Raw genomic sequence first — 27,881 nt, 5'->3', positions numbered from 1 at the left:
CCAATTCTGCAAATCAGAGCATGTAATTCCAAGCAGGTTCTTTGATGTAGGGATAAGTGCTTTTAGCTAAATAGCTGGAGAAATCTGAGCAAACACAGAAAGAGCCGGTACACAGTATTCACTCTCGTCTGGTTCAAACTGAGCAGCTGAATCGCTCCAGAATCTGTATCACGTATGTGACACCTTATTTAATTGCATCTAAGGGGCGAAACTAACTCTGGAGGGATGCATCATGCTGAGGTCAGTGTTTTGATGATGCAGCTTAGGTAGTATCTGGTGATATGTCATGACGCACCCGCACACATTTTCTTGAAAGCAGACTTGGACGTATTAACCGGCCATGAGTGAGCCCTGCGACCGTAACTGCCATTCATCGTGTAAACACAACACAACTCCAAATGAAGGATCATTTTGCTCCGTGTTTGATGAATATTAGCCATAACAACTTTACGTGGTGATAATATGTGAAGGGTGTGTGTCTTTCAGATTGTTTTTGATACGTTAAGCCTCATGGCAGACACAATTCATTTAAAGAAGTTGATCTTACTTGCTTTCTTTAAGAAACAAACATAGAGGCAGGGGAATACGGCTACCACGGCTATTCTCGTGTCTGCCCACCTGTGTCTTGTTGTCTGATTAGTTTCTTGTGTATTTATAGTCCTGTCTTTTGTCTGCTGGTCGTTAGTTTGTCTGCTATGTTCCCTGCTATGTTCATGTCCCTCGTGCACATGTCTGATCTACCTGATCCTGTGTCGTGTTGTTTTGCCCTGGTTTCTGGTTGCTTGGATACTCACCTGGCATGTAGGTTTTCTTGATTAAAATCACTGTCATTCATCCTTCTGCTCCCCGTATCTATCTGCATTTGCGTCCATGCCCTGTTGTCCTTTCGCTGAACTGCGACCATATCAATCTTACTTATATTCAGCTTTAAAAGGTATACGTACGGCCAGAGTTGGAGACCAGACAAACTCTGTATCCTCTGTCTTTGTCCATGAACTCAGACTACCAGGTACCGCTTAGGGTTGGGATCGAGTTATATTTTATGTCCCATAAATTCATGTTTAGTACCAGTAAGCTGTTTGACATTGGCTTTTACACCTACATCCAACATTGTCGTGGGTCAAACAGCTCATCGCATCTGTTTATACTTTCACCACCTCAGACCAACTTGTACAGTCTTCTGTTTTTGCGGCTTAGGCCTCCTGTGTCATGGCTGCCGCAGCTCAGCGAGCGGGCTTTAGGGGATGCAGGCCTTTATTCGTTTTGTAATATGTGCCATTCGAGCCATGGTCCTCTAGAGTTAATAACTGTTAACTGCTGCTCTGGGGCATTAGAGTGTCCTTGATGGGCGTGCTGAAGGACAAAGGGAAAGTAAGTTAAACAATGTGAAATTGAAACACACACACACACCTCAGCCCCCACCTGCTGTTGGCAAGCTGCTACGCTTTCATCTCACACTCCTAAGTAAGTCAGAATAACAATGATGAGATTTACAGAGAGTCATACACTCTGCCAACATGCCCTCTCTCCTGCCAAGCGTAACTTATTGAACAGAGATGTGTGCCACCATTGGAATTCTAGGTCAGTTAAAGGCACAGTTCATATTAATCACAGTACAACATTGGAACCAATCGCAACACTGAAACTATTATTACAGAAAGAAAAACCCGACCACAAAGAGGTCTTATTGTTTACTGTTTGTGTGTTTGTCCATTTAAAGGAGCAACCCGCTGCTTTGCTAGTGATGGGGAGTACTATCGCTTTCACATTGTCATTTGGTTCAAATAGTGTGGGAGCTCTGCGTTAGCTGCACGTCCTTTTTATACGTGAGGTCGGACATTGCCCTCAACTTCCTGAAGGCTAACCCAGTTTCCATGTTCTGTGTCCCCCTCCCTAATGACATGCCTTCCTGAGGCCCTCTGATGACAGACCACGTTGACAGGACAAAATATGCTGCTGCTGCTGATGGAAAGGCCGACGTCAACTGCAGGAACAAAACACCTCCCCGGAGGGAGGGGCTCCCCTCTGGCATGTGAGTCCCCCACCCATCTCACACTCAGCGGGGAGTCAGGGGATGACAGGCTAGGACTGTAGTGCAGGTCCCCCAAAAATCTTAAAAAACACATTTCTACATGCAGATAAGATACCTCATTCAGTCACAAAGAGCCGTTTGCATAGAGCATCAAGACTTACGAGCATTTAAAAAAAGCATCATGTTATTGTAATTTATAATGAATAAAATAATAGTTTATTAAATGTTAACTAATATCCAAAACAGTGAATTATGATAACCATGTTCATTTGACTCCAATTGCAAGGGATTAATGAACCTTTTTGACCAGAAAATAAAGGTTCATACAATAAAAAAGACGAGATAATAGAATGAGTGCATTATTTATATTCTCCTTTCGTCCCGCCAATATGTTTCTCCTCAGTTGTCACTACATCTTTCATCCGCGGGACAACACATCCCTCTGGCTCCCTCTAGTGGAAGACAGATGTTAAGTACTCTCTGTTTGCATGTGCATTGGTTGCCTTTGGTCCTTTTTCATGCTGATGTTGGGCCCCTGCAGCCACTAGAGCCCTCAAATTGTGCACAAAAGCAAGCGACATGAACATACTCATTTGTATATCATGACCAAAAGATAAGTGTTCCATTTCAGTGTCAGTCAGCTTTGCATTTTCCTCTTTAGTAATCGGTTATACAAATTAGACGTCTCCTTCCTCTGTTCATTTCTTATGATTCAGCTCTTTTTTTACTGTCAATGTTCCACATTCTGTGAGAAACAGAGTATACTGAACAGAGCCAACTAAATTCTTCTGAGGCACATAAATGCACTGAGTAGGGGAGGCAGGCTTCTCCAGTGGGACAGGTAGTATGGTGGTTATGTAACAGAGGTCAGGAGTCCAAGGGTTGTCATGAAACAGTTGATCATATTTCAGTGGTTGTCAAGGCTATACTGTAAGCCTTTGTGACAAGGTATAATCTCGACACAGTAAATCATACAGACACACCTTGTGAGACACGAAACGTTTCAAAAGAGCAACCTCTGCTTCTACATGTACCCTTCAACAAAACAACCGTTTTACCGTATAAACAAAAATAAAGGTTTTATTGGCCCATCTCACTGGCAGTTCCTTTCACTCCAAAAATCACACCTCAAACAAAAAAAGACCATGAATAAACCTAAAGTGTCCCGGAGGAGAAAGTGGTTTCTTCATCCAACAAAGTACTCCCACCCTGCAAAGTCCTTGGTCTCGGTTCCTCCAGGTATGCGTCCTCTATCCTACTCCGGGCCCCCCTCCTCTGCCGTGGTGCTCTCCCCTTTATTCCGTTTCCCAGCCCTGCCTCAAGTAGGGGCCTTAAGCACCTGCAGCTGGGTGCATGATGAGGCAGTCTGGGAGCTGTAGTCTCTAGCCCGGCGGCCATCTTGGGTTGTGGGCCCTGATCCTGGGTGAGGATGGAGCGCCCCTCCACAACCTGTCCCCTTGTGATGCCACAATATATATATGTATATATATATATATATATATATATATATATATATATATATATATATATATATATATATATATATATATATACGTATATATGTGTGTATATACATATGTATATATATATATGTGTATATATATATTCAGTATATTTGCTGTATAGCAAATGATAAAAATCGAATCATTTCTTACGTTATAACCCACCGCTTAACGTTGTGCAAACGAGTTTCACAGCACTGTATTGGTTCATTTTTCTTCCCTTCCTCAGTGTAATGGGACGCATTCGTAACCAGTCAGTGACTTATCGCTCAGTCACGCGTCCCGCCCACAGACGACGGTGACAAACACTGTTTGTGTTCTGTATAAATGAGAAGCGTTGGACCTCTGGGTTCAGCGACCGCGCCTGCGCTTTGTGCTTTCTATACTTGGGGCTTTTCTCTGACTGTCGCGTGCTCCGTGTTGCTCTCTCTTCCTCACACATTGAGTGCGTGCGAGCAGAGCGTGCTTCAGTCGTTGCGGGAGGACCGTCAGGTAATGTAACAACGTAGCTAATATACACACACACACACGCACACACACGCACACAACGCACTTTGTCGTATGGCTATAATGCTGATTCCTCACATGCATTCTGCGGTAGGCTGCGTGTTTATCAGCTGTTAGAGAGGGATGTGTGCGGCTTTATTTCCGGGTATCTGAACGCATCTTTACTCGCTGCAGGCAAAACTATGAGACTATCACAATAATACATGTGGGAATATACAACATTTGACATAAAGTTTGTGTATAAATACGTGCAAAATGGTTTGAAAAGTAGCATAATATTATTTTATTCTCACACAAATGTTAAACCGTGGTGGTGAATGTGACGTTGCAGTGTCCACAATATCAATCGTCTGCATGGGCAAACAGATAATTAAAAATGATTACAGATTGTGGGTAAAATATCAACACCAGTGAATGAACAAAAGGGAGAATAAAGCTTTCTGTGACAGTTCATTTGAATAATTTGTCTTTTTGGAATCTATATTCATGTAACTTCTAGCCTATGAGGTTTTCACAGGCTGTGAAGAAGAAGACAAAAGGAAAAACAAAACACCTTACCTTACAAAAGATTGCAGATTCTTTTTTGGCTTTATTTAAATAAATCAAGGCATTTTGCACATTTGACTGTTGACAATAAAGTAACAGAAACAGCAACAGAAAACATGCAATTAGCCCTTAAATTGAATTCACATTTATTTTTACTGTGATGTTTTAACTTTTAAGGTATGAAATGTAGAGGTTATCTTTCCTAACATATACTGTATTGTATATAGGATCCATGTTTGTTTCCTATAAACACCAACTGCGAACCATAAACTATGAAATATGTTGACATTAAAATCTGAAATGTATTTTACAAAATGACACTGAATAACTATCTGAATGTAATTTGCTCATTACAGGAAAATCGTACAACTTCAGTCATGGCCACCATCAGCAGCTCAAACACACATTTTGCCTTAGAGCTGCTCCGCACTCTGAGCCAAGCAAGTCCCACCGGGAACATCTTCGTCTCCCCGCTGAGCATCAGCTCAGCCCTGGCTATGGTGTACCTGGGGGCTAAAGGAGACACTGCTGCTCAGATGGCAAAGGTCAGCACACTGTCTCTCTGTTACATGCCAATAAATGTCATAAACATTGTGAACCGCAGTCATGCCGGCCCTGTTTCCATAAACCATTTTGCGAGTTATGAAGTTCAGGCTGTTTGCCCAGGTTTAGACACAGGATGAAGGGTGTGTCTTCAGACAGCCGAAGTCTAATGAGACCTGAACCTTGAGCTCAAAAAGCTCCCTTGAAACAAGCCACATATTGTTTGCATGGAAGCAGGTGGTTGTAAAAAGAGGTAGTTGACAATCTGGTTTCAGTTCATGAAACCTGTTTGCTTTTGGAAGTACAGTAAATCCTCAGAGCTTTGTTCTTCTTTATCTTTTTTTTTTTGATGAATGACTTTAGGTCTCAACAAGCGGTTACAGTCGTATAGTTCAAGAGCAGTGCAATGTCCTCACTTTTCACTTTCAAACACACTTTATAAAATCTTAGTCTAAAGTATATGCTGTTCCAAACTTTCCCGCAGGCCCTCTCATTCAGCAGTGGTGATGGCGTCCACGCAGACTTCCAGACACTGAACGCTGACATCAACTCGCCATCTGCGTCATACGTCCTGAAACTAGCCAACCGTCTTTACGGAGAAAATACCGCCAACTTCCTCCCGGTGAGTTTTCAGTTTACACGTCAACCACAGAAGACTCCGACACTGTATGTTGAATGTACAGCTTTATGTGACCGAGTTCACGAGATGCCATCTCCTCACTGCAGCAATTCCTGGAAGCCACACAGAAGCACTACCAGGCAGACCTGAAGGCTGTTGATTTCATGGGGGCTCCAGAGGCATGCAGAGCGGAGATCAACAGCTGGGTGGAGCAGCAGACAGAAAGTGAGTCATTCTTCTTCATAATGGACACTTAAGTATTCCAATACCAACAACGAGCATCCCTCTGCTGATTTTACAAAGTCATTCATAAATTCAAATATATATTTTGCGCTCTGATAGTGCTACGGTCTTACTCCGATTTAATAAATATATTCTTTCATTTTGAAACGGCAGCCTTATCTGGTTGTTATTTAGCATTTCTGATGGTCACACAAATGTGGATAGTGCAACTTACTCTACATGGTGATTTATTCATACACACTCAGGAGGTTGATTGAACCCACACAAGTTATTTTCAGATTGCTATTTAACAGTATTATTAATGGACGCATATTTATACCAAAATAGGCTACATATATATCATGATTTATTGAGAGAAACCAAGCAATTCTGTATAAAACCAGACATTTAGCACCGCCCACATTTTTCCGCCAGTTCGACTGTGAGATAAAGCGCTCCAACCAAAGTCTGGTTCACCCCTAGCGTCCCCTGTGAATCAGTGTTCAATGCTTGCTTTGCCTCTGTATTTCCTTTCAGATAAGATTAAAGACCTTCTGAAGGCAGGAACAGTCACTCCTGCGACGAGATTGTCTCTGGTTAATGCCATCTACTTCAAGGGAAACTGGATGAACCGCTTTGATGAGAAAAACACCAAAGAGATGCCCTTTAAAGTCAACCAGGTGAAGCTTGCTGACGTAGAGGCATGACGTTTGAATACGTGAAACAGTTGAACTTGAGCCAAAGGAGATCCGATCACCTCGATTTACTGTTTCCTGTGCGTCAGAATGAGGCCAAGCCGGTCCAGATGATGCACCAGATGAAGAAGCTGCCTTTCAACTACGTTCCTGAGCTCGGCCTGCAGATCCTGGAGCTGCCGTACGTGGATGATGAGCTCAGCATGTTCATCCTGCTGCCTGAAGAGTCCGCGGACGGCTCTGACCCTCTGTTGAAGGTACCTGACCTAGAAGCAATTACCTATGGTAACGAGGCCTGCTGTCGCTTTAATAAAAATATGAGCTAGAAATTAAATCTACTGTGTGTGTGTGTGTTTTGTTCCAGCTGGAGAATGAGCTAACACGGCAGAAGCTGGACGAATGGACCGACAGGCGAAACATGGACGTCCAGTCAGAAGTCCTCGTTCACCTGCCCAAGTTCAAGCTGGAGGAAGACTACGAGCTGAACGAGCCTCTGGCCAAACTCGGCATGCGGGACGTGTTCTGTGGGGCGAAGGCCGATCTGTCGGGCATGAACGCCGAAGGAGGACTCTTCCTGTCCACAGTGGCCCACAAGGCCTTTGTGGAGGTGAACGAGGAGGGGACGGAGGCGGCTGCGGCCACAGCAGGCATGGTGTCAAACTGTATGCTTAGGGAGGAGCACTTCACAGCGGACCACCCCTTCCTCTTCTTCATCAGGCACAATAAGACCAAGTCCATCCTCTTCCTCGGCAGGTTCTCGTCTCCTCAGTAGAACCAGCATATGAAGATATTGTACAAATTGAAATAAAAAAGAAATAACTAGCAAAATCTTTGAAATGAAGGCTTTGTTTTCTGGGATATTTAATTGAATTGAATAGATTTAGTTTTGTCTGCCTTTAGACTGAAGTCATAGATATACGTAGCTGTTTGAGTTTGAAGGTTTTTGGTTGAATCAAAGAGTTGTAAAACTGGAGTGAACTTCATTGAAATAAAGCAAAAGACTTTGGGGTTTTAAAGTGACTACATTGTTCAAATGGAGGCAGTCAGAGTTTTTTAAAGGAATGTTGATTTGACGGTAGTTCTAATGAAATGGGTTCACAGTGAGGTCTGGATTATCCAGAGGAACTGGGAAAGCTTCTTGAAACACAATTTCATTCACCACAGTTGTATTGTGGTGAATCTCGGTAGACAAACCGATAATATATATGATAATCAATCTTTCTTTAGCGCTGTACGGACAGGAAGTACGTCACTTCACTTCGTCTTCCTGGTCGTCGCTCTTTCACTCACCAGACGATGCATGGCTCCACGAACCAAACAGAACAGCGACCCCACGTGGGTCTACATTGAAATTACATCTTCAAGTTACAAAGTTCAGACTGTGTCAGGTTTGTTGTGAAATATTTATAATTCACCAGTATTCAATTTCAACAACATTAGAACAGCTTAGAAAAAACGTTTCCAAGTGTTAAAAAGTTTGTTCATGCTTTTCTGAATGGTTGCAAGATTAATATGACTTTCATCTGAAGCTCATAATGTTTCTGAAGATGTGTTGTAAATTCACTCTTCAATATATAATGAATGTGAACTCTTTATCAAGATCAAAGCTGACGAAAAAAACCCACTTTTTTTAACAGTGTGCTTTTATCAATTCATAAAATGTAAATTACATCCACAACATCACTGTGTGTGAAGTTGTTTCAATACAAAATGAATGAATTCAAATAAACATTTAACCATTTTTTTTCCTCTCCAAAATACAACATTAAGACACCAAACCTTGAGGAACATAAAAGAACTCGTGCTGTGATTTGGTATCTAAACCTTTTCACATGGAGATTCCGGCTCTGTTCTGAAACCCCTTTATTGTCAATACAGTTTCATTAAGTAGTGATCATCCTAGAGGTCACAAAAGGGCATTTCATAAAGTGACGTCAAGTTTAAAAAAAATAATCTCGATACAATTAAATGGTTCTATGGGGAATAACATCATCACACATGAACAACATCACTGGATGCACAAAATCAACAGCAGTCAGCTTTCCAGTCGAACCCAATTAATGCAATTCAAGACCCAGTTTAGGGACAGAGTATGCAGATAATAACATACACCATATTAGAATGGGTAAAAATAACACTTTTATATTGCATGAAAAACAAATCGTGTTGTTTGGTTTCCCAACAAGGGATTAGCATGAAGGGGGCATGTCTGGAAGAGGTTCCCCTAGTTCATCAGGTTGTCATGAAGGAGTCCAAGGGTTGTCATGAAACAGTTGATCATATTTCAGTGGTTGTCAAGGCTATACTGTAAGCCTTTGTGACAAGGTATAATCTCGACACAGTAAATCATACAGACACACCTTGTGAGACACGAAACGTTTCAAAAGAGCAACCTCTGCTTCTCCATGGCAGAGGCCGTGTTACATGTACCCTTCAACAAAACAACCGTTTTACCGTATAAACAAAAATAAAGGTTTTATTGGCCCATCTCACTGGCAGTTCCTTTAACTCCAAAAATCACACCTCAAACAAAAAAAGACCATGAATAAACCTAAAGTGTCCCGGAGGAGAAAGTGGTTTCTTCATCCAACAAAGTACTCCCACCCTGCAAAGTCCTTGGTCTCGGTTCCTCCAGGTATGCGTCCTCTATCCTACTCCGGGCCCCCCTCCTCTGCCATGGTGCTCTCCCCTTAATTCCGTTTCCCAGCCCTGCCTCAAGTAGGGGCCTTAAGCACCTGCAGCTGGGTGCATGATGAGGCAGTCTGGGAGCTGTAGTCTCTAGCCCGGCGGCCATCTTGGGTTGTGGGCCCTGATCCTGGGTGAGGATGGAGCGCCCCTCCACAACCTGTCCCCTTGTGATGCCACAATATATATATGTATATATATATATATATATATATATATATATGTATATATATATATATATGTATATATATATATATATATATATATATATATATATATATATATATATACGTATATATGTGTGTATATACATATGTATATATATATGTGTATATATATATATATTCAGTATATTTGCTGTATAGCAAATGATAAAAATCGAATAATTTCTTACGTTATAACCCACGGCTTAACGTTGTGCAAACGAGTTTCACAGCACTGTATTGGTTCATTTTTCTTCCCTTCCTCAGTGTAATGGGACGCATTCGTAACCAGTCAGTGACTTATCGCTCAGTCACGCGTCCCGCCCACAGACGACGGTGACAAACACTGTTTGTGTTCTGTATAAATGAGAAGCGTTGGACCTCTGGGTTCAGCGACCGCGCCTGCGCGTTGTGCTTTCTATACTTGGAGGGGCTTTTCTCTGACTGTCGCGTGCTCCGTGTTGCTCTCTCTTCCTCACACATTGAGTGCGTGCGAGCAGAGCGTGCTTCAGTCGTTGCGGGAGGACCGTCAGGTAATGTAACAACGTAGCTAATAGACACACACACACACACACACACACACGCACACAACGCACTTTGTCGTATGGCTATAATGCTGATTCCTCACATGCATTCTGCGGTAGGCTGCGTGTGTATTACCAGCTGTTAGAGAGGGATGTGTGCGGCTTTATTTCCGGGTATCTGAACGCATCTTTACTCGCTCCAGGCAAAACTATGAGACTAGTCACAATAATACATGTGGGAATATACAACATTTGACATAAAGTTTGTGTATAAATACGTGCAAAATGGTTTGAAAAGTAGCATGATATTATTTTATTGTCACACAAATGTTAAACCGTGGTGGTGAATGTGACGTTGCAGTGTCCACAATATCAATCGTCTGCATGGGCAAACAGATTATTAAAAATGATTACAGATTGTGGGTAAAATATCAACACCAGTGAATGAACAAAAGGGAGAATAAAGCTTTCTGTGACAGTTCATTTGAATAATTTGTCTTTTTGGAATCTATATTCATGTAACTTATAGCCCATGAGGTTTTCACAGGCTGTGAAGAAGAAGACAAAAGGAAAAACAAAACACCTTACCTTACAAAAGATTGCAGATTATTTTTTGGCTTTATTTAAATAAATCAAGGCATTTTGCACATTTGACTGTTGACAATAAAGTAACTGTCAGGACTGCGCCGTAGGACCCCAGGACATCCAGCAGATGGTGGCAGAGTGCGCCTTAATTAGGTTTTGTGGACTGATTGGACTTGGCTCACCTTAAGTGGGTTCACCTGTGTAATTGCCTCAAGTGTATTTAAGGCGTGTCTGTACCTTGCCCTTCATTCGAGCCTCATGTTTTCTTGACACGTCTGTTCCTGTGTTTTCCCTCTGTGGGATATCTTATTAAATTCTATCTCTTTTTGGCTCCTGAACTCGGCGTTTTGTATCTACACTCAGTACCTTCAAGTTGCACGTGACAGTAACAGAAACAGCAACAGAAAACATGCAATTAGCCCTTAAATTGAATTCACATTTATTTTTACTGTGATGTTTTAACTTTTAAGGTATGAAATGTAGAGGTTATCTTTCCTAACATATACTGTATTGTGTATATAGGATCCATGTTTGTTTCCTATAAACACCAACTGCGAACCATAAACTATGAAATATGTTGACATTAAAATCTGAAATGTATTTTACAAAATTACACTGAATCACTATCTGAATGTAATTTGCTCATTACAGGAAAATCGTACAACTTCAGTCATGGCCACCATCAGCAGCTCAAACACACATTTTGCCTTAGAGCTGCTCCGCACTCTGAGCCAAGCAAGTCCCACCGGGAACATCTTCGTCTCCCCGCTGAGCATCAGCTCAGCCCTGGCTATGGTGTACCTGGGGGCTAAAGGAGACACTGCTGCTCAGATGGCAAAGGTCAGCACACTGTCTCTCTATTACATGCCAATAAATGTCATAAACATTGTGAACCGCAGTCATGCCGGCCCTGTTTCCATAAACCATTTTGCGAGTTATGAAGTTCAGGCTGTTTGCCCAGGTTTAGACACAGGATGAAGGGTGTGTCTTCAGACAGCCGAAGTCTAATGAGACCTGAACCTTGAGCTCAAAAAGCTCCCTTGAAACAAGCCACATATTGTTTGCATGGAAGCAGGTGGTTGTAAAAAGAGGTAGTTGACAATCTGGTTTCAGTTGATGAAACCTGTTTGCTTTTGGAAGTACAGTAAATCCTCAGAGCTTTGTTCTTCTTTATCTTTTTTTTTTGATGAATGACTTTAGGTCTCAACAAGCGGTTACAGTAGTATAGTTCAAGAGCAGTGCAATGTCCTCACTTTTCACTTTCAAACACACTTTATAAAATCCTAGTCTAAAGTATATGCTGTTCCAAACTTTCCCGCAGGCCCTCTCATTCAGCAGTGGTGATGGCGTCCACGCAGACTTCCAGACACTGAACGCTGACATCAACTCGCCATCTGCGTCATACGTCCTGAAACTAGCCAACCGTCTTTACGGAGAAAACACCGCCAACTTCCTCCCGGTGAGTTTTCAGTTTACACGTCAACCACAGAAGACTCCGGTACTGTATGTTGAATGTACAGCTTTATGTGACCGAATTCACGAGATGCCATCTCCTCACTGCAGCAATTCCTGGAAGCCACACAGAAGCACTACCAGGCAGACCTGAAGGCTGTTGATTTCATGGGGGCTCCAGAGGCATGCAGAGCGGAGATCAACAGCTGGGTGGAGCAGCAGACAGAAAGTGAGTCATTCTTCTTCATAATGGACACTTAAGTATTCCAATACCAACAACGAGCATCCCTCTGCTGATTTTACAAAGTCATTCATAAATTCAAATATATATTTTGCGCTCTGATAGTGCTACGGTCTTACTCCGATTTAATAAATATATTCTTTCATTTTGAAACGGCAGCCTTATGTGGTTGTTATTTAGCATTTCTGATGGTCACACAAATGTGGATAGTGCAACTTACTCTACATGGTGATTTATTCATACACACTCAGGAGGTTGATTGAACCCACACAAGTTATTTTCAGATTGCTATTTAACAGTATTATTAATGGACTCATATTTATACCAAAATAGGCTACATATATATCATGATTTATTGAGAGAAACCATGCAATTCTGTATAAAACCAGACATTTAGCACCGCCCACATTTTTCCGCCAGTTCGACTGTGAGATAAAGCGCTCCAACCAAAGTCTGGTTCACCCCTAGCGTCCCCTGTGAATCAGTGTTCAATGCTTGCTTTGCCTCTGTATTTCCTTTCAGATAAGATTAAAGACCTTCTGAAGGCAGGAACAGTCACTCCTGCGACGAGATTGGCTCTGGTTAATGCCATCTACTTCAAGGGAAACTGGATGAACCGCTTTGATGAGAAAAACACCAAAGAGATGCCCTTTAAAGTCAACCAGGTGAAGCTTGCTGACGTAGAGGCATGAAGTTTGAATAACGTGAAACAGTTGAACTTGAGCCAAAGGAGATCCGATCACCTCGATTTACTGTTTCCTGTGCGTCAGAATGAGGCCAAGCCGGTCCAGATGATGCACCAGATGAAGAAGCTGCCTTTCAACTACGTTCCTGAGCTCGGCCTGCAGATCCTGGAGCTGCCGTACGTGGATGATGAGCTCAGCATGTTCATCCTGCTGCCTGAAGAGTCCGCGGACGGCTCTGACCCTCTGTTGAAGGTACCTGACCTAGAAGCAATTACCTATGGTAACGAGGCCTGCTGTCGCTTTAATACAAATATGAGCTAGAAATTAAATCTACTGTGTGTGTGTGTGTGTTTTGTTCCAGCTGGAGAATGAGCTAACACGGCAGAAGCTGGACGAATGGACCGACAGGCGAAACATGGACGTCCAGTCAGAAGTCCTCGTTCACCTGCCCAAGTTCAAGCTGGAGGAAGACTACGAGCTGAACGAGCCTCTGGCCAAACTCGGCATGCGGGACGTGTTCTGTGGGGCGAAGGCCGATCTGTCGGGCATGAACGCCGAAGGAGGACTCTTCCTGTCCACAGTGGCCCACAAGGCCTTTGTGGAGGTGAACGAGGAGGGGACGGAGGCGGCTGCGGCCACAGCAGGCATGGTGTCATTCTGTATGCTTAGGGAGGAGCACTTCACAGCGGACCACCCCTTCCTCTTCTTCATCAGGCACAATAAGACCAAGTCCATCCTCTTCCTCGGCAGGTTCTCGTCTCCTCAGTAGAACCAGCATATGAAGATATTGTACAAATTGAAATAAAAAAGAAATAACTAGTAAAATCTTTGAAATGAAGGCTTTGTTTTCTGGGATATTTAATTGAATTGAATAGATTTAGTTTTGTCTGCCTTTAGATTGAAGTCATAGATATACGTAGCTGTTTGAGTTTGAAGGTTTTTGGTTGAATCAAAGAGTTGTAAAACTGGAGTGAACTTCATTGAAATAAAGCAAAAGACTTTGGGGTTTTAAAGTGACTACATTGTTCAAATGGAGGCAGTCAGAGTTTTTTAAAGGAAATGTTGATTTGACGGTAGTTCTAATGAAATGGGTTCACAGTGAGGTCTGGATTATCCAGAGGAACTGGGAAAGCTTCTTGAAACACAATTTCATTCACCACAGTTGTATTGTGGTGAATCTCGGTAGACAAACCGATAATATATATGATAATCAATCTTTTTTTAGCGCTGTACGGACAGGAAGTACGTCACTTCACTTCGTCTTCCTGGTCGTCGCTCTTTCACTCACCAGACGATGCATGGCTCCACGAACCAAACAGAACAGCGACCCCACGTGGGTCTACATTGAAATTACATCTTCAAGTTACAAAGTTCAGACTGTGTCAGGTTTGTTGTGAAATATTTATAATTCACCAGTATTCAATTTCAACAACATTAGAACAGCTTAGAAAAAACGTTTCCAAGTGTTAACAAGTTTGTTCATGCTTTTCTGAATGGTTGCAAGATTAATATGACTTACATCTGAAGCTCATAATGTTTCTGAAGATGTGTTGCAAATTCACTCTTCAATATATAATGAATGTGAACTCTTTATCAAGATCAAAGCAGACGAAAAAAACCCACTTTTTTTAACGGTGTGCTTTTATCAATTCATAAAATGTAAATTACATCCACAACATCACTGTGTGTGAAGCTGTTTCAATACAAAATGAATGAATTCAAATAAACATTCAACCATTTTTTTTCCTCTCCAAAATACAACATTAAGACACCAAACCTTGAGGAACATAAAAGAACTCGTGCTGTGATTTGGTATCTAAACCTTTTCACATGGAGATTCCGGCTCTGTTCTGAAACCCCTTTATTGTCAATACAGTTTCATTAAGTAGTGATCATCCTAGAGGTCACAAAAGGGCATTTCATAAAGTGACGTCACGTTTTAAAAAAATAATCTCGATACAATTAAATGGTTGTATGGGGAATAACATCATCACACATGAACAACACAATGTGGCTCACTGGATGCACAAAATCAACAGCAGTCAGCTTTCCAGTCGAACCCAATTAATGCAATTCAAGACCCAGTTTAGGGACAGAGTATGCAGATAATAACATACACCATATTAGAATGGGTAAAAATAACACTTTTATATTGCATGAAAAACAAATCGTGTTGTTTGGTTTCCCAACAAGGGATTAGCATGAAGGGGGCATGTCTGGAAGAGGTTCCCCTAGTTCATCATCAGAAGAGTCAGCGTCAAGGCTCATCCCACGGTCCCCAGGTGTCCCCATCCCACACCTCGTCCTCTCCCTCATCCTCCTCCCCCTCCTCCTCCTCCTCCTCCTCCTGTAGGCCGGTGGGGTCCATCAAAACTATCCTGCATATAAAAGCATGACTTATTGTCATGGTTTGCGTCCAGGCTCTTCGTCTTTGTGGGCAGACAGCATTGTAATGTTTGACAATTGACGAATCAAAACTGTATACTGCCTGTGTGATGACCCCCCCCCCCCCCCTCCCCCCTGTTGTGTTTCGTTATTTGTTGCAGGTGCCGATTCGAGGGCCGTCAGCTGGATGAGCCACTTCTGATCCGGTGTGGGGCCCAATCCCAGTGTCCCCCCCCCCCTTAAGCCTCAAACCCTGAACCCTCAAGGACTCACTGACGTCACCTGGTAAGTGGTTGAGTGTGAGAGACTGTGAGGGCTTGAGATGGTGTAAATAGGAACGGGACAGCACTTTGCTGTAACATATCACGTTACCATGAAAACGACAAAAAATATGATGTATATTGTGTGTATTTATTTTATACTTTGTACTCCCTGATTTAAACGTCTTCCAGGCTCTTTCCTCACAAGATGAGATCTAACTTCATATCATCTATTTACTCGTTTTTGTCAAAACGGCTTCAATGACAAAATCAAATATTTGATGAATAAATGAATAAATGTTCATTTCATGTTGATTTTTTGTTCCATCTTTAACCCTTAATGTTTCTGTGTAAATGCAATAAGACAGGCTGAACACACGTGAGCCGAATATGTTTCATATCTAAGCTATAGTGAGGGATCTCCATACATGAATTCATTCAGACCAACTAAACACAACATGTGCAATATTCAGCATCAATGTTGTTTTTTGTATTGTGTTGGATGACAGCTAACTTTAATATGTTATATAAGAGATGTTAAGTTCATAAAGTGGCATTGCTTATATGCTACATCTATCATGTTTGAATGCAAATAAAATACCTCTCACCACTTTCAACCAGTTCTACTCAAAACAACAACTGAAGCCAGTGTACTTCTCAAAAAAACAAAGTCTGTATGTAGTGTACGAACTAAACTGTATGCTGAAGGCCTCCTCCATTTGTGTCTCCATCTCCTGGAGTTTTTCTTTTCAATCAATCCTTCTACCCCTCATATGCCTCCAAGGACATGTTAGGACAGCCTAAAAAGGGGGAAATGAGCAGCATTAAATTGAGAAGAACAGTGACAGAGACACTGGCTCATGTGAGCTCACATTGTTGTATAAACAGCTCTATCTTTCTCTCTTTGCCTTTAAGGACGAGGCCCTCCATTACACGTTGCAGTCCCTGTTGGTTCATTGCAGTTGGTGGACTTTGGAATAGATATAGTATGTCAACATTCACATCCACTCACTCGGGTTCATCTCTGAACTCATGACTGCAGTCCTCATTTTTACCTGCACATTTGTGCTTCACAATTTGGAAATTAAACCAACAACAAAATAACAAATTTTGACACGCAGCATTATCTTGCATGAGCTCAAATGTTTTGAGTTGTAGTCCCACTTGCAACTTGAATTGGAAGTGTGTCAAACTTGTTTATCTCTGAAACAAAGCAGCATGTTGTACCAGAAACTACAAGAGTGTCCATCGACATGTTGTGTTCTGGTTTGGAATCCTTCCAAGTTTCACTTGTTGTAGTTGCTAAACCTTAACTTGTCCTGCTGGATGATCTATGCTTTGGCATTCATTTCAAACACTTAATCTAGATCGACACGGACTGAATATGCGGTCGTTGTCCCAACGATTCTGTGTCTTATGCAAGCGCAGCTGATGTGAGTTGCAACACAGCAGCTGCACAAGAAATATCGATTTTTAGCCTGGTGATTCCATGGATTGTTTATTTTGTCAGCACGAAGCTCAAATGTTTCAATGACTTGGGGGTCAAAGTTCAGGACGATGCTGAAGCGTAATATGCGTAAATGAATGTGCTCTGCTTATATATCGCATTGTATCCCCATCCTCCGTAAACCGTAAGAAAAATGCTTAAAACTAAACTGTTATTGTTCTTAACATTTGAAAGTGCTTAGTTAAGGAAGGAAGGAAAGATTCTTGTCAAATAACTAGGTCAAGGGTGACATTAGATACAAACCTAGGCCACTGAGCGTGTCATACACCCAGCTACAGACTTACACCCTTACCTTTGATCAATGCATTACTTCAGATCGCTGCTTGAACAAACATATCGGCGTTTATAGCTGTGAATTAAGGGCTCCCATTGTGACTACAGTCTGCAGCTGCACTTTAACTGATGCCTCCTCCAAGGTGCCACTAAATGGCAGGGCTGGGGTCAGGGTGATGTAATCAAGACGTCTATGCCCCAGAAGTGTCAATGCATTTCACGATGACATTAGTGACCTGATACTGCTTTGGTCAGCTGGTAGAGAAAACAACAGTAGCTTTTGAATAAGCAGCTTGAGTGGACTTCTCAACACTCAGTGTGATTATCTAGCTTTTAGATTGCAACCACTGTTTCTTTGCATGTTGTAAATGCTGCTTTCCTGAACAAGGACTCGGAGCCGAGAGTGGATCAAGTGAGTTGCAGCCCACTCACTGTCCCTATTGATCACAGAGAAGAGAGTATGACTGCAGGGCCGATAATCTCCCAACTGATAAGCTCCACTGTGCAACTCCTCACAGTAGCTGATTGGTTGGCAGACAGGTCAACCAATGCAGCATTCCCTGAAAGGACCTTGTGTTTTTGGGAGGGGGTTGGGGTCAATGGTTATGTTTACCTGAAATGACGGGAAGGGCAGTGAGTGTGTGTGTGTGTGTGTGTGTGTGTGTCAGAGAGAGAGAGGGGTTGGGATGTGCCAAACAGTAGCAGGATATAAAAGGTCAATCCATTCCTCTATGGGTATCTCTCCCACTTTGAGAGACAGACAGAGTTGTCCCGGGCCTTAACCATGAAGCACTACATGCTGTTGTCGCTGTTGTTGGCGTTGGGGTGCGTGCACGTCCGCGGTGCACCGTTGGTACAGGAGGCCATGGAGCAGGGGTCGTGTGGAGACGCGTCGGCGATCGGAGCTGCAGGACTTGCTCTCACCAAGATCAACCAGGACCGGCTGGAGGGCTACGTCTTCGCCCTGCACCGTCTGTCCAACGTGCACATGACAAAACATGTGAGTCCAAATGAAGAATGAACGGTTGACGTTAAAAGAAAGGTTTTGAGTATCAGGCTACTTGTTTTTTTCCAATCAGGGGTAAAAGCCACATCTGTCAAAGCACTTTACATGTATTTGTCGAGATATGAAGACGCAGCGTAAACCATCGAAAACAGCTGACCTTGCGTTTATCTAAACTGTTCGTGTGGCATGAAGCTTTGGTCCTGGTGGACCGCAGCCTGCTGCCAGAGGTCCTAGAGGCAAGGCAGATTGAGGCCAATCACCTTCTCTGCAGAGCGAATGACACGCAGCAGTCTGCCCTTGTCCTTGGCAGTGGTTGCAATGTTTAAGAAGACAATTATGAAATCAGGATTCAGTCTGCAGGAGCTCATGACAGGTCATCCCTAAGTCTGATGACCTCTAGTCCTCAATAAAGGACTCAGGTGACATTATAAGGGAAATAAGGTTAATTATAAGGGAAATAACTATTGAGACACCAGATACTTAAGCCAAAGACTAATAATGTGTCACCAAGGACTATTGGTTGGGTAACGGTTGTCATTTAAAATGCTAGAACCTGATTGTGAAAGCTTTTTTAGGGCTTCATTTATCATCAGTCATTTGAGCCATCACACAGCGACCCATTGTTGATAATTGATACCAGGATATTCTCACAATGTGTTATGTACGTATGTGTTTGTGTGCATCACAGGGAGAGACTGGCTTGGTTTTCTACCTGACTCTGGATGTTGTGGAGACCAACTGCAGTGTTCTCAGCAAGATGGACTGGAAGGCCTGCGAGGCTCGACCCACCTCGGACACACCGGTTAGGAAACTCACGCACACACTCCCGAACGGGGTTTAAGCCAAAGTCCACATTCATGCACACAGGGTGTACTGTTGCAGGATTTATTTCGTCAAGTCTTAAATCAACATGTCTCACCGCTTTAATATCCAGCTCCATACAGAGTATAGTTTCTAAATTAGCAGAAGAAGAACACGTAAGACTTCTTTAGGTACAATGATACAATGAAAAAACAAATGTAAGTCAAGTCTTTGAAATATGGTATGTGCTTCTTGTTGTTTTGGTCTTTGCAGGTATATGGACAGTGCAAAGTGGCCATCTTCATCAGTAAGGTGCACAGAGTGGTGCGTCTCTACAAATACGACTGTGTTGTCAGACCAGGTAAGAAAAAGAAAATGCCGAAATAAGTCATCTAAAGACGTCATCTAGGGCCACTTGTATATTTTGAAAATGAAAATTTAGAAAATCCTGCCAATTTGGTGATAGTTCCACTTTTTTAATTTAGTTTAGCTAGACTTGTGACTTACATGTGTACCATATTTCTCTCATCTTGTGATATTTTGTGATCTTTCTCTCTGGTCAGTTCCTGGAGCCAGGGTGAACAGGATTTGTCCCGACTGTCCGTCTCTCATCGGCCTGGATAACGCTGAGGTCCAAAAGGTTCTGACTCTCTCGCTGGAGAAGTTCAACAGTGAGAGCGGATTGGCCAATCGTTTTGCTCTGCTCAAAGTCAACCGCGCTACCGCTGGGGTATGTTTCCACACGTTCCAAAATAGTTTAGCCCTGTGACCTGGATTCATGTCAGTTGTTGATTCAAAATTTGAAAAAGTTTCCTCCACAAACGTTGCATGAAATCGTCCACTCCAGAGAAACCACTCCTGCAAACAAAACACTTTCTCTGTGTTTAATCGCTCACTCGGTAACCTCCTGCTCTTCCATTGGTCAGAGGCTCTCGAGCTCACTCAACAGCTACTTCACCAACTCCTGATCTCATATTTATATGCCTATTCCGAAAATAAAATGTCTTTTTTTTCTGTGTGTGTGTGTGTGTGTGTGTGTCCAGATGGCCATGTCGATGTATTACAATGTAGAGTACACCATCCACGAGACCACCTGCACCAACAGCTCAGCAGCGACTGATAAGTGTGAAGTCATGAGCTGCGAGTTCAATGTGAGTCAAGACCAATTGTTATTTCACATTTTAACATTCATCTCGATCAAATGGGTTGTTAATTTTAACTTCCGGGATTCCTTTTGCTCGTTGAAAAGATACTTACAACGTGTAAACGGTATTTGTGCTTGTACTCTCACGTTTTCGAAAGAAACAATGAGATTAAGATCCAGTTTTCATTCTGGCTTTCCAGTGTTAAGTGTAATAAATCAGTTTGAGTTTTTAGTGCCTTAACCTCCCGAAGCATGCTCCTCTTTCTCCTAGTTGCCGGGGTTTATTATAGCAAAGGAGAATACAGTTTGTTTATTTAACTATTCAACTGAAGCCACAGGCGCTCGCTCCTCTCTGACTTGCTCTTTCTTGTTCTTCTCTCCTCAGCACAAGGGCTTCTGTAAGGCGTCCCTCTACTACTCTCCCAGTGATGAGGCTGAAACCAGTGTAGACTGTGAAATCTATGAGCCAGAGGTAAGCTCAGCCATGGTAAAACACACAGTCTCACATTGATCTACTTATTCTATTGACTACTCTCTGTCGTAAAAAGGAAAAAGCACACATTTGATTATTCTTTTTGTTCTTCTGTTAACGGTAACTGATGTCTTACTTTCATAGTTTTGCCGATCATTTCTATCATAAAATCGTGGTCACAGAAGTAATTGCTGAGATTAGGCAGAAAAACGATCAGACAGGTTGTCTCGCACTGCCTGACTTCTTCAATAAAGTGATGATCTCAGCAGTATTTGTTGTGATAAAATAGTTATCATGCAGACACACAACGGCCAGGCATACAAAAACAGGATCCCAGTCATAATTAAGTGGAAGTCTCCTTCACAACTTGCCCCAAAAGACTTAAAGACAGCCTTGCGTTATTCTTAAACAGTTAATTTGATGTATTGAGGGGTGACACGTATCCTAAATTCTACAAATTAAATTCTCCCATATTTTGGGCTACGACACATCACAAATTGTATCTTTATGTGTTCTCCAGGCCGCTCAGGCAGAGAAGAAACACCACCTGTTGGGCGGAGAGACCGACCACAGCCACCAGGACACACACGCACACAGCACCGACCATGACGTCGTGCACGCTGCCGACGGAGTGCACACACACGACCACGCCCACGACCACACCAAGAGCCACGCTCATCACGATGCCCAGCAGCACGATAACACCACCGACCACCACCACACACACGACCACGAGGTGGGCAGCGGCCACAGCCACGCTCACGAGCACTCCCACGACCACGGGCATGGCCACGACCACGTGCACACTCACCACGCTCAGGCACACAACCACAGCGCGAGCCTGACCAACCACCACCACGACTACAAGCACGGCGACAGCGTGCACACCCACGAGCACGACCACGAGCTGGCCCTAGACCACGACCACAAGCACGCTCACCTGCACCAACACGAGCACCACCACCATCACCACGATCACATCCACGAGGCCACAGCCCACGACCACCCAGAGGGCAAGGTGAGGTTTCTGCCCCACATGGAAAGTCCCGTGACCCTGCCTTCCTTCCCTGAAATCCCCGTTGGTGAACCTGATGTGGGAGTCACTCTTCCCCTCAAGCCAGACCCCCAGATCCCCGGACAGATGGAACCCGTCATCCAGGCCTTCCCCACGACGGCCTCAGCCAACTGTACCCCTGCAGCGGCGGGAGACACCCTGGTGGAGCAAGTCTTCGCTGAGGACCCCACGTTCAAGCCAGCTGCATAAGGTGGCCCATGAATGTCATTTGGGAACTGAATGGATCTTAAAACACATAAACACAGACCGAAGTGAAGACAGGAAAATATTTACAGCAACACTTTTGCTTCAGACACATTGATGGACAATGTTACATACCTTCATGGTTAAATATGAACACAAACGTCCCTGTCTCTGTTCACTTCAACCTTCTAATAAAGGCTGAGTGCATTAAAAAAAACACAACATTCACATTAACCTTTTTATTTTTGGTGGGAAATTGGTCATATATACAACTGTACAATTCAGCAGGCACACATGAGCGTTTTCTGTGTTTGTATGTTGTATGTGCTTGGCTAAATAAATAAATGACACCACAAATTTGTGTTGATTCACTGCACTTGTCACCGACCTCACTACTGTCACTGTCGTCAAACATTTTGCTTGATAATATACATGTTGTGGGTCATTCTACAAACTGACCATTGATGTCATGGAGACCAGATGCCACATCACCAGCAGGAAACCATGGAAACAATGTGAAGTCAGAGACACTGGTGCCGTTCCGGTAAGGACCACAGTGTGGTATCTTTACTCTTCAAAGATCAACACAATTGGTGTTTTGTTTTTCTTTAACATTTGCATATGTTATCGAAGTTGACCTATCAGTTTGGTTTTCTATGTTTAGTTTCATATGTTTGCGTCCATCAGGGGTATGGAGAGTGTGAGGTATCGGCCTCTGTTGACTCTCAAGTCAAACTTCACAGCTACTCCTGTGCACGTCGTGAAGGTACATCCTGTTTATTTTGTCATTCATTTAATGACACAAAAACATGTGATGATGTGATGATGTGTGCTAAGAAAGTAGTTTTTTCTGCTGCCGTGCAGGCAGCTGGCCTTTTCACAATAAATACTCTTTTGTTAAACCGTCATCATTGCTCAGTCTCTCTTTCCCCGGGAACCGTTACTCCCCGCATCCCTTAGATGCCAAAAAGGGGAACGTAACGGTCTGTTTCTGTGATTTTCTGTCTGACTTTCTGTCCAACATTCTCTCTGACATTCTGTCCATCTCTGACTTTCTGTGTGATTTTCTGTCCGTCCGTTAGGCTGGCACGCAGCGGGCGTGCCAGAGAACAAAATGATCATGAATATATAGTAGAAAGAATTTTAAGATATATTAAAAGACAAACATGCTTTTTTTTTTAGCCAGGAAATGGAAACAAGAGAGAAATTCCCAAGGCCCTTAAAGTCTTCAGTTTACTTAAAGAAAAAAGGCTTTGTAATTGCTGACACAGGGTGTTGATCTAAAGCTAGCTAGAATACTTAAAGTTGCAATACTTTCTAGTTTTCCACTTGTCCGACATACAAGAAACAAGAAAAAAGGGAACAACAGCAACAAGTTTCAGTGTTGTGTGCTGTAGTTGTTGTGCATGTGTCTCAATTGATCACTGTGTGTGTGTGTGTGTGTGTGTGTGTGTGTGTGTGCGCGCGCACAGACATCTCGTTGCACCTGTAGAGACTTTTCCTCTGGGCCATTACTGAAAATGAATCACACCTCTTGCCCCTTGATCGGTTTACTGCAGCGTGTTAGACACCGGACTGAGTCAATAGGCTCACAACAGGAGAGCATTGCTGTGATTTGTGGCGACAGATTCATGGGCCCGTTAAGGGCGAAGCACACAATGTGCTCGGTATATCGACTATGAGAGAGTGTGAAACAGCTCAGGAAGAAGAAGAAGAAACCTATTGGACCTCAGTCTCCATGAGAAGCTGGCTGAATACACATTCATTTGCTCATTCATAAAAGAGTCCTCTGGCTGCCAAGCAACGAAGTGGCACCATTTTTACAGTCACACAACACGGAGCGCTCCAAGAAACTCAAAGAAGCAGCAGCTCATAGTGTTGTTTTGTACTCTTGACTTTGTTCTCTGAATGTGATCAATTAAAGGCCTATATGTGGCCAATTTCATCTGTTTCTAATGTGCAAATAAATATTTTGTATTAAATAACCATATGGCATGTATGGCATGTATAGGTAAAATGATAAGACTTCATATGAGAAGATATATAGGTCATCAGTCCTACTTCAATTGTGTTTTCTGGTCTAAATAAAGTAATGCACAATGTGCAATACTCAGAGTTAGAGGTTAAATTATGAAATTGAGTGAATTCATTCAAATAACACATTGTGCAGTCTCGCCTCATGCTGTTCAAGGAAACTGAATTAATATACAGCATATATACATGCATATATTTCTAGATCTTGTGTGAATTTGCAAAGAAAATTCACACAAATAGATTATTTTGGTGAGAGAAGTTCACTTCTCGACTCTACTCCGTCAACCTGCAACAGAGAGTCACGATGTAAACATGTCGACCTGCGATATCTTTTATGATCGTTAACAGTCACGGTGCAGAAAGCAGACAGAGTTGCGTTCCCTTCCTGATATATCTTGTCCATGGTCGAGGCTTATGAAACAGTTTGACTCATAATAAATACTGGATACTTTCACCTCTGAAGATCATTTAAATGAAATAACTGGAGTCGGAACAAAATGTAATGAAGTGCACACAGCTCGTTTCCACACTAAGGCCATATAACCTTTGATGAGAGAGTTCAAGAGACATTATTTGACTTTCACTGAACTGCTTGCAGACTGCCTCATATTATGGTTTGTGCACTGCACTGTCCAACCTGCACAGTGAACTGTGTCATATTTGAACTGCTAAGCAGGTTGTTCAACATTATGGGCATATTGACTTCTTCTCCAGATTGAAATATCCCAACATATTGAATCCATTCCTAATATTTTGTGCATTCCCTGACTTTTTATCTAGTGCCACCATGAGGATCACATGTGTGGTTTGAAGGGAAATGTCTCAACATCTATTTTTGCCATGATATATAAGAGACATTCATTTCCACCTCAGGATGAAAAAGTAATAAGCAGTGATTTTCCATCTATCGTATAACTTGTTTTTTGGTTTATTACCAAATTCCCACAAAAACGTAATGTCAGCCCTCTCAGCTGTACTTTGTGTTTACTGCTCATTAGGAAACGTCAGCGTGCCAACATGCTAAACTCAGAGGATGATGACCGTAGTAAACATTACCTGATATAAATGAGGATCTGAGCCTTGTTATTGTGAACATTTGTGCCTATATGTATGTACGGCCTCACAGAACCGCAGTAGCATGTAGGCTGTAGGCTTAGCAGTTGACACACTTTTGGACCATTTGTGCAGCATCTGCATTTTTGAATTTCCTTTGGTGGAAGTGTTTTTCAAAATAACAATATGGCTATGTCTCAGAAGGAGCCCAATCAAGTGTTTGCTATCTATGAACTCATAACGAGATGAATGTCAAATATATGCACACTTGTGCGGTGTAAAAAAATCCTAATTTTCCATAAATCCTTTGATTGTTTATGAGGTGATCTAAAAATGCTGAAGTTGCACTGTTTGATACTTGCCAAAAGTATGTCCGTGCTAGATTTCAAGACTTTAAACCAACCTGAACAAATGATATGTGTATTTCTCGCATTCTTCCGTATCCTACTAAAGACAGTTTTACTCTATAGGGCCATGCCACATGAGTTCGATGAAGTGAAAGTGTTCCAAACTGTTTGGCACGGGCGTCACAAGCAAAGCATTGACAAACCAAAGCGATGAGATGAGTCTGGTAGGGGCTGGTTGTTTGGAAAAAGTTCTCACTGAACCCTCTGGATTCATTGCAAGCCTAATTTAACCAAACATCTCGATGTAGGGATCTTCTTTTCCCCAAAAAATTGAAGCCATCCAAAAGAAGGCATTCAAATAAATGCCCCGTTTACAGATTCGGTGGGCTCCATAAGTCTTTGCTTTGTGTATCAGAGGCAGATTACATCCGTAGTAATCTACCCCAAACCGTTAATATCCCATGTTGTGACACAGCTCCGAGCACAATTACTGTAGAAAAGTATTGCTGTCATCATTTGTTCCCTCTTTGTCTGTCTTCTTCACTCACTAACTCTCCCAGGATAAGTGGATCTACTCCTCGCGTTGCCCCACATTCTTTGAAATCACCATTATTAATTCAGCTTAAGAGGCCCTCAAGATGTGTAAGGGCTCTGTGTGTGTCCGTGTGTGTGTGTGTGTGTGTGTGCATATGTGTGCACTTGCTGTTGCTATAGGCTGAGATAGATGCGAGAGAGAGAGAGAGAGAGAGAGAGAGAGAGAGAGAGAGAGAGAGAGAGAGAGAGAGAGAGAGAGAGAGAGAGAGAGGATCCGAGCTCCAGGGCTCCTGCTGACACACTGACCCAGCGCTGACTGGAGTTGGCACCAAGAAAGAAAACGAATGCTTCGTTTCACACTGAAACATGAGGCCAACGTGTTGGGATTAATCCACTCAAGAGGGCGATTTCTTTTTGAAAAGTTCAGTTTTTAGATGTGAAATATCTGAAATATAGTGCCCCAAAAAAATATCCCTCAATGCAATGCACTACATTTCGTATGTGTGAAAATGACAGTTGCTCGACTCTACAGCCATCAGTGATGACACAGAATCGATGAGGATATCTGCTCTCCACACCGAGTGATCTATTGAGCGTCCGTTGGGATTGTCTGTCCACAGACATCCTGTGCTAGCGTTAGCACAAGTCTGCCAGGCCTCACAAAAGTCACTCTTGGTTATAAATGTGATATCTACCGTAGGTAGTGATCATCGCAGAGCTCAGGTCAGCCACCCGAAACAAAGTGAAAATGTTCATTCTCTTTCCTGGGTTCATGTTTACATTGTTTCCCAGCAAACCCAACTGTGGGATTTCTCGAGGCCTAACAAATGGGGTTATAGCATTTATATTCTATTACATTTGATGACTTTGGCTAGCAGTATTATTCTTTCTTGTCAAAAACAAAAGCAGATGCCATCAGAATACTTGGTAAGATAAAAAAAAAATCCACTTTGAATGGTACCAATTAATACTTAGGCCTAAATTTGACACCTGTGAACGTGAGCATTACAACTGCAAACATCCATTCATTTTCTAAACAATTTGCTGTGGAGCCTATCCCAGCATGCATTGGGCCAGAGGCGCAGTACACCATAAACAGGTCACCAATGTCCAATGGTGTAATACAGGACACCTCAAGCAAATATAATTTCACCAACAGCCTCCCCTGAGGGCAAATGCATCATTACATCTGACTTGTCTCAAGCCTGCAACATGTAAAACATGTCTTGTGTAGAATTACTGGCATCGTGTAGAAATAAGGTCTTTTGTGAGTGTGCTCTCATGTGCTCACCCATTGTGTCCGTTCTCTGTGGAAAGAGTCTCTGGTATAGGAGTTCTATTTTGCTGTGTTGCTGTGGGATCATGTTGCCTTTTGGCTTTTAAGTGGAACCGTGATGTTTTTTTGTGCACTGATCTCCAAAAGCTACTTCATGTAGGGAGCATATGCCTCGAAAGCCTAAAGCCCCAATCAACAGATCAGCATGCATTTGAAGTCCTGTTGGGGATGAGGTTGCTCTCTATCCTTTTAAAAGAGCCTTAAGTCCCAGAAAGCTGCAGGTCTGCTGAGACCCTCAGCTCATTTAAATCAAGATTGAAGACTTTTCTGTTTTGCTGCTGCCTTTAATTGAACCACATTCAATTAATATAATAATCAATTTCCTGCATTTCTGCATTTTACTACTGCATTTTATTTCTTACACAATTCCTCACGCAGGGACAGCAGCTGGTCTTGTCTGCCATCGAGATGTTGTGCTGTCATGAGGGC

General features: G+C 42.6%; 3 protein-coding genes across 3 annotated transcripts; all 3 read left to right on the top strand.

Moving 5' to 3' along the window:
* Positions 1 to 3,958: 3,958 nt before the first annotated feature.
* Positions 3,959 to 7,474, top strand: LOC306775978 (leukocyte elastase inhibitor-like). Its single transcript, XM_079266571.1, has 7 exons — positions 3,959 to 4,026; positions 4,944 to 5,132; positions 5,615 to 5,752; positions 5,857 to 5,974; positions 6,509 to 6,651; positions 6,756 to 6,923; positions 7,031 to 7,474. The coding sequence occupies exons 2-7, from the start codon at positions 4,965 to 4,967 to the stop codon at positions 7,436 to 7,438; spliced, it is 1,143 nt and encodes a 380-aa protein (XP_079122697.1). The 5' UTR covers positions 3,959 to 4,026; positions 4,944 to 4,964; the 3' UTR covers positions 7,439 to 7,474.
* A 2,520-nt stretch (positions 7,475 to 9,994) lies between these two features.
* On the top strand, positions 9,995 to 13,847 carry LOC306776872 (leukocyte elastase inhibitor-like). The gene is made up of 7 exons (XM_079267747.1): positions 9,995 to 10,087; positions 11,315 to 11,503; positions 11,985 to 12,122; positions 12,227 to 12,344; positions 12,879 to 13,021; positions 13,127 to 13,294; positions 13,404 to 13,847. The coding sequence occupies exons 2-7, from the start codon at positions 11,336 to 11,338 to the stop codon at positions 13,809 to 13,811; spliced, it is 1,143 nt and encodes a 380-aa protein (XP_079123873.1). The 5' UTR covers positions 9,995 to 10,087; positions 11,315 to 11,335; the 3' UTR covers positions 13,812 to 13,847.
* Positions 13,848 to 18,251: 4,404 nt separating this feature from the next.
* Positions 18,252 to 22,154, top strand: fetub (fetuin B; the record flags this gene model as incomplete). The annotated part of the gene is made up of 7 exons (XM_079267717.1): positions 18,252 to 18,467; positions 19,162 to 19,275; positions 19,548 to 19,635; positions 19,838 to 20,004; positions 20,318 to 20,425; positions 20,804 to 20,890; positions 21,411 to 22,154. The coding sequence occupies 7 exons, from the start codon at positions 18,252 to 18,254 to the stop codon at positions 22,152 to 22,154; spliced, it is 1,524 nt and encodes a 507-aa protein (XP_079123843.1).
* Between the last annotated feature and the right edge of the window lie 5,727 nt (positions 22,155 to 27,881).

This window comes from Melanostigma gelatinosum (assembly GCF_949748355.1).
Source record: "Melanostigma gelatinosum genome assembly, chromosome: 4".
Taxonomy (NCBI): domain Eukaryota; kingdom Metazoa; phylum Chordata; class Actinopteri; order Perciformes; family Zoarcidae; genus Melanostigma; species Melanostigma gelatinosum.
Note: the sequence above shows the minus strand (reverse complement) of the source record. Positions and strands in the feature narration are given on the sequence as shown.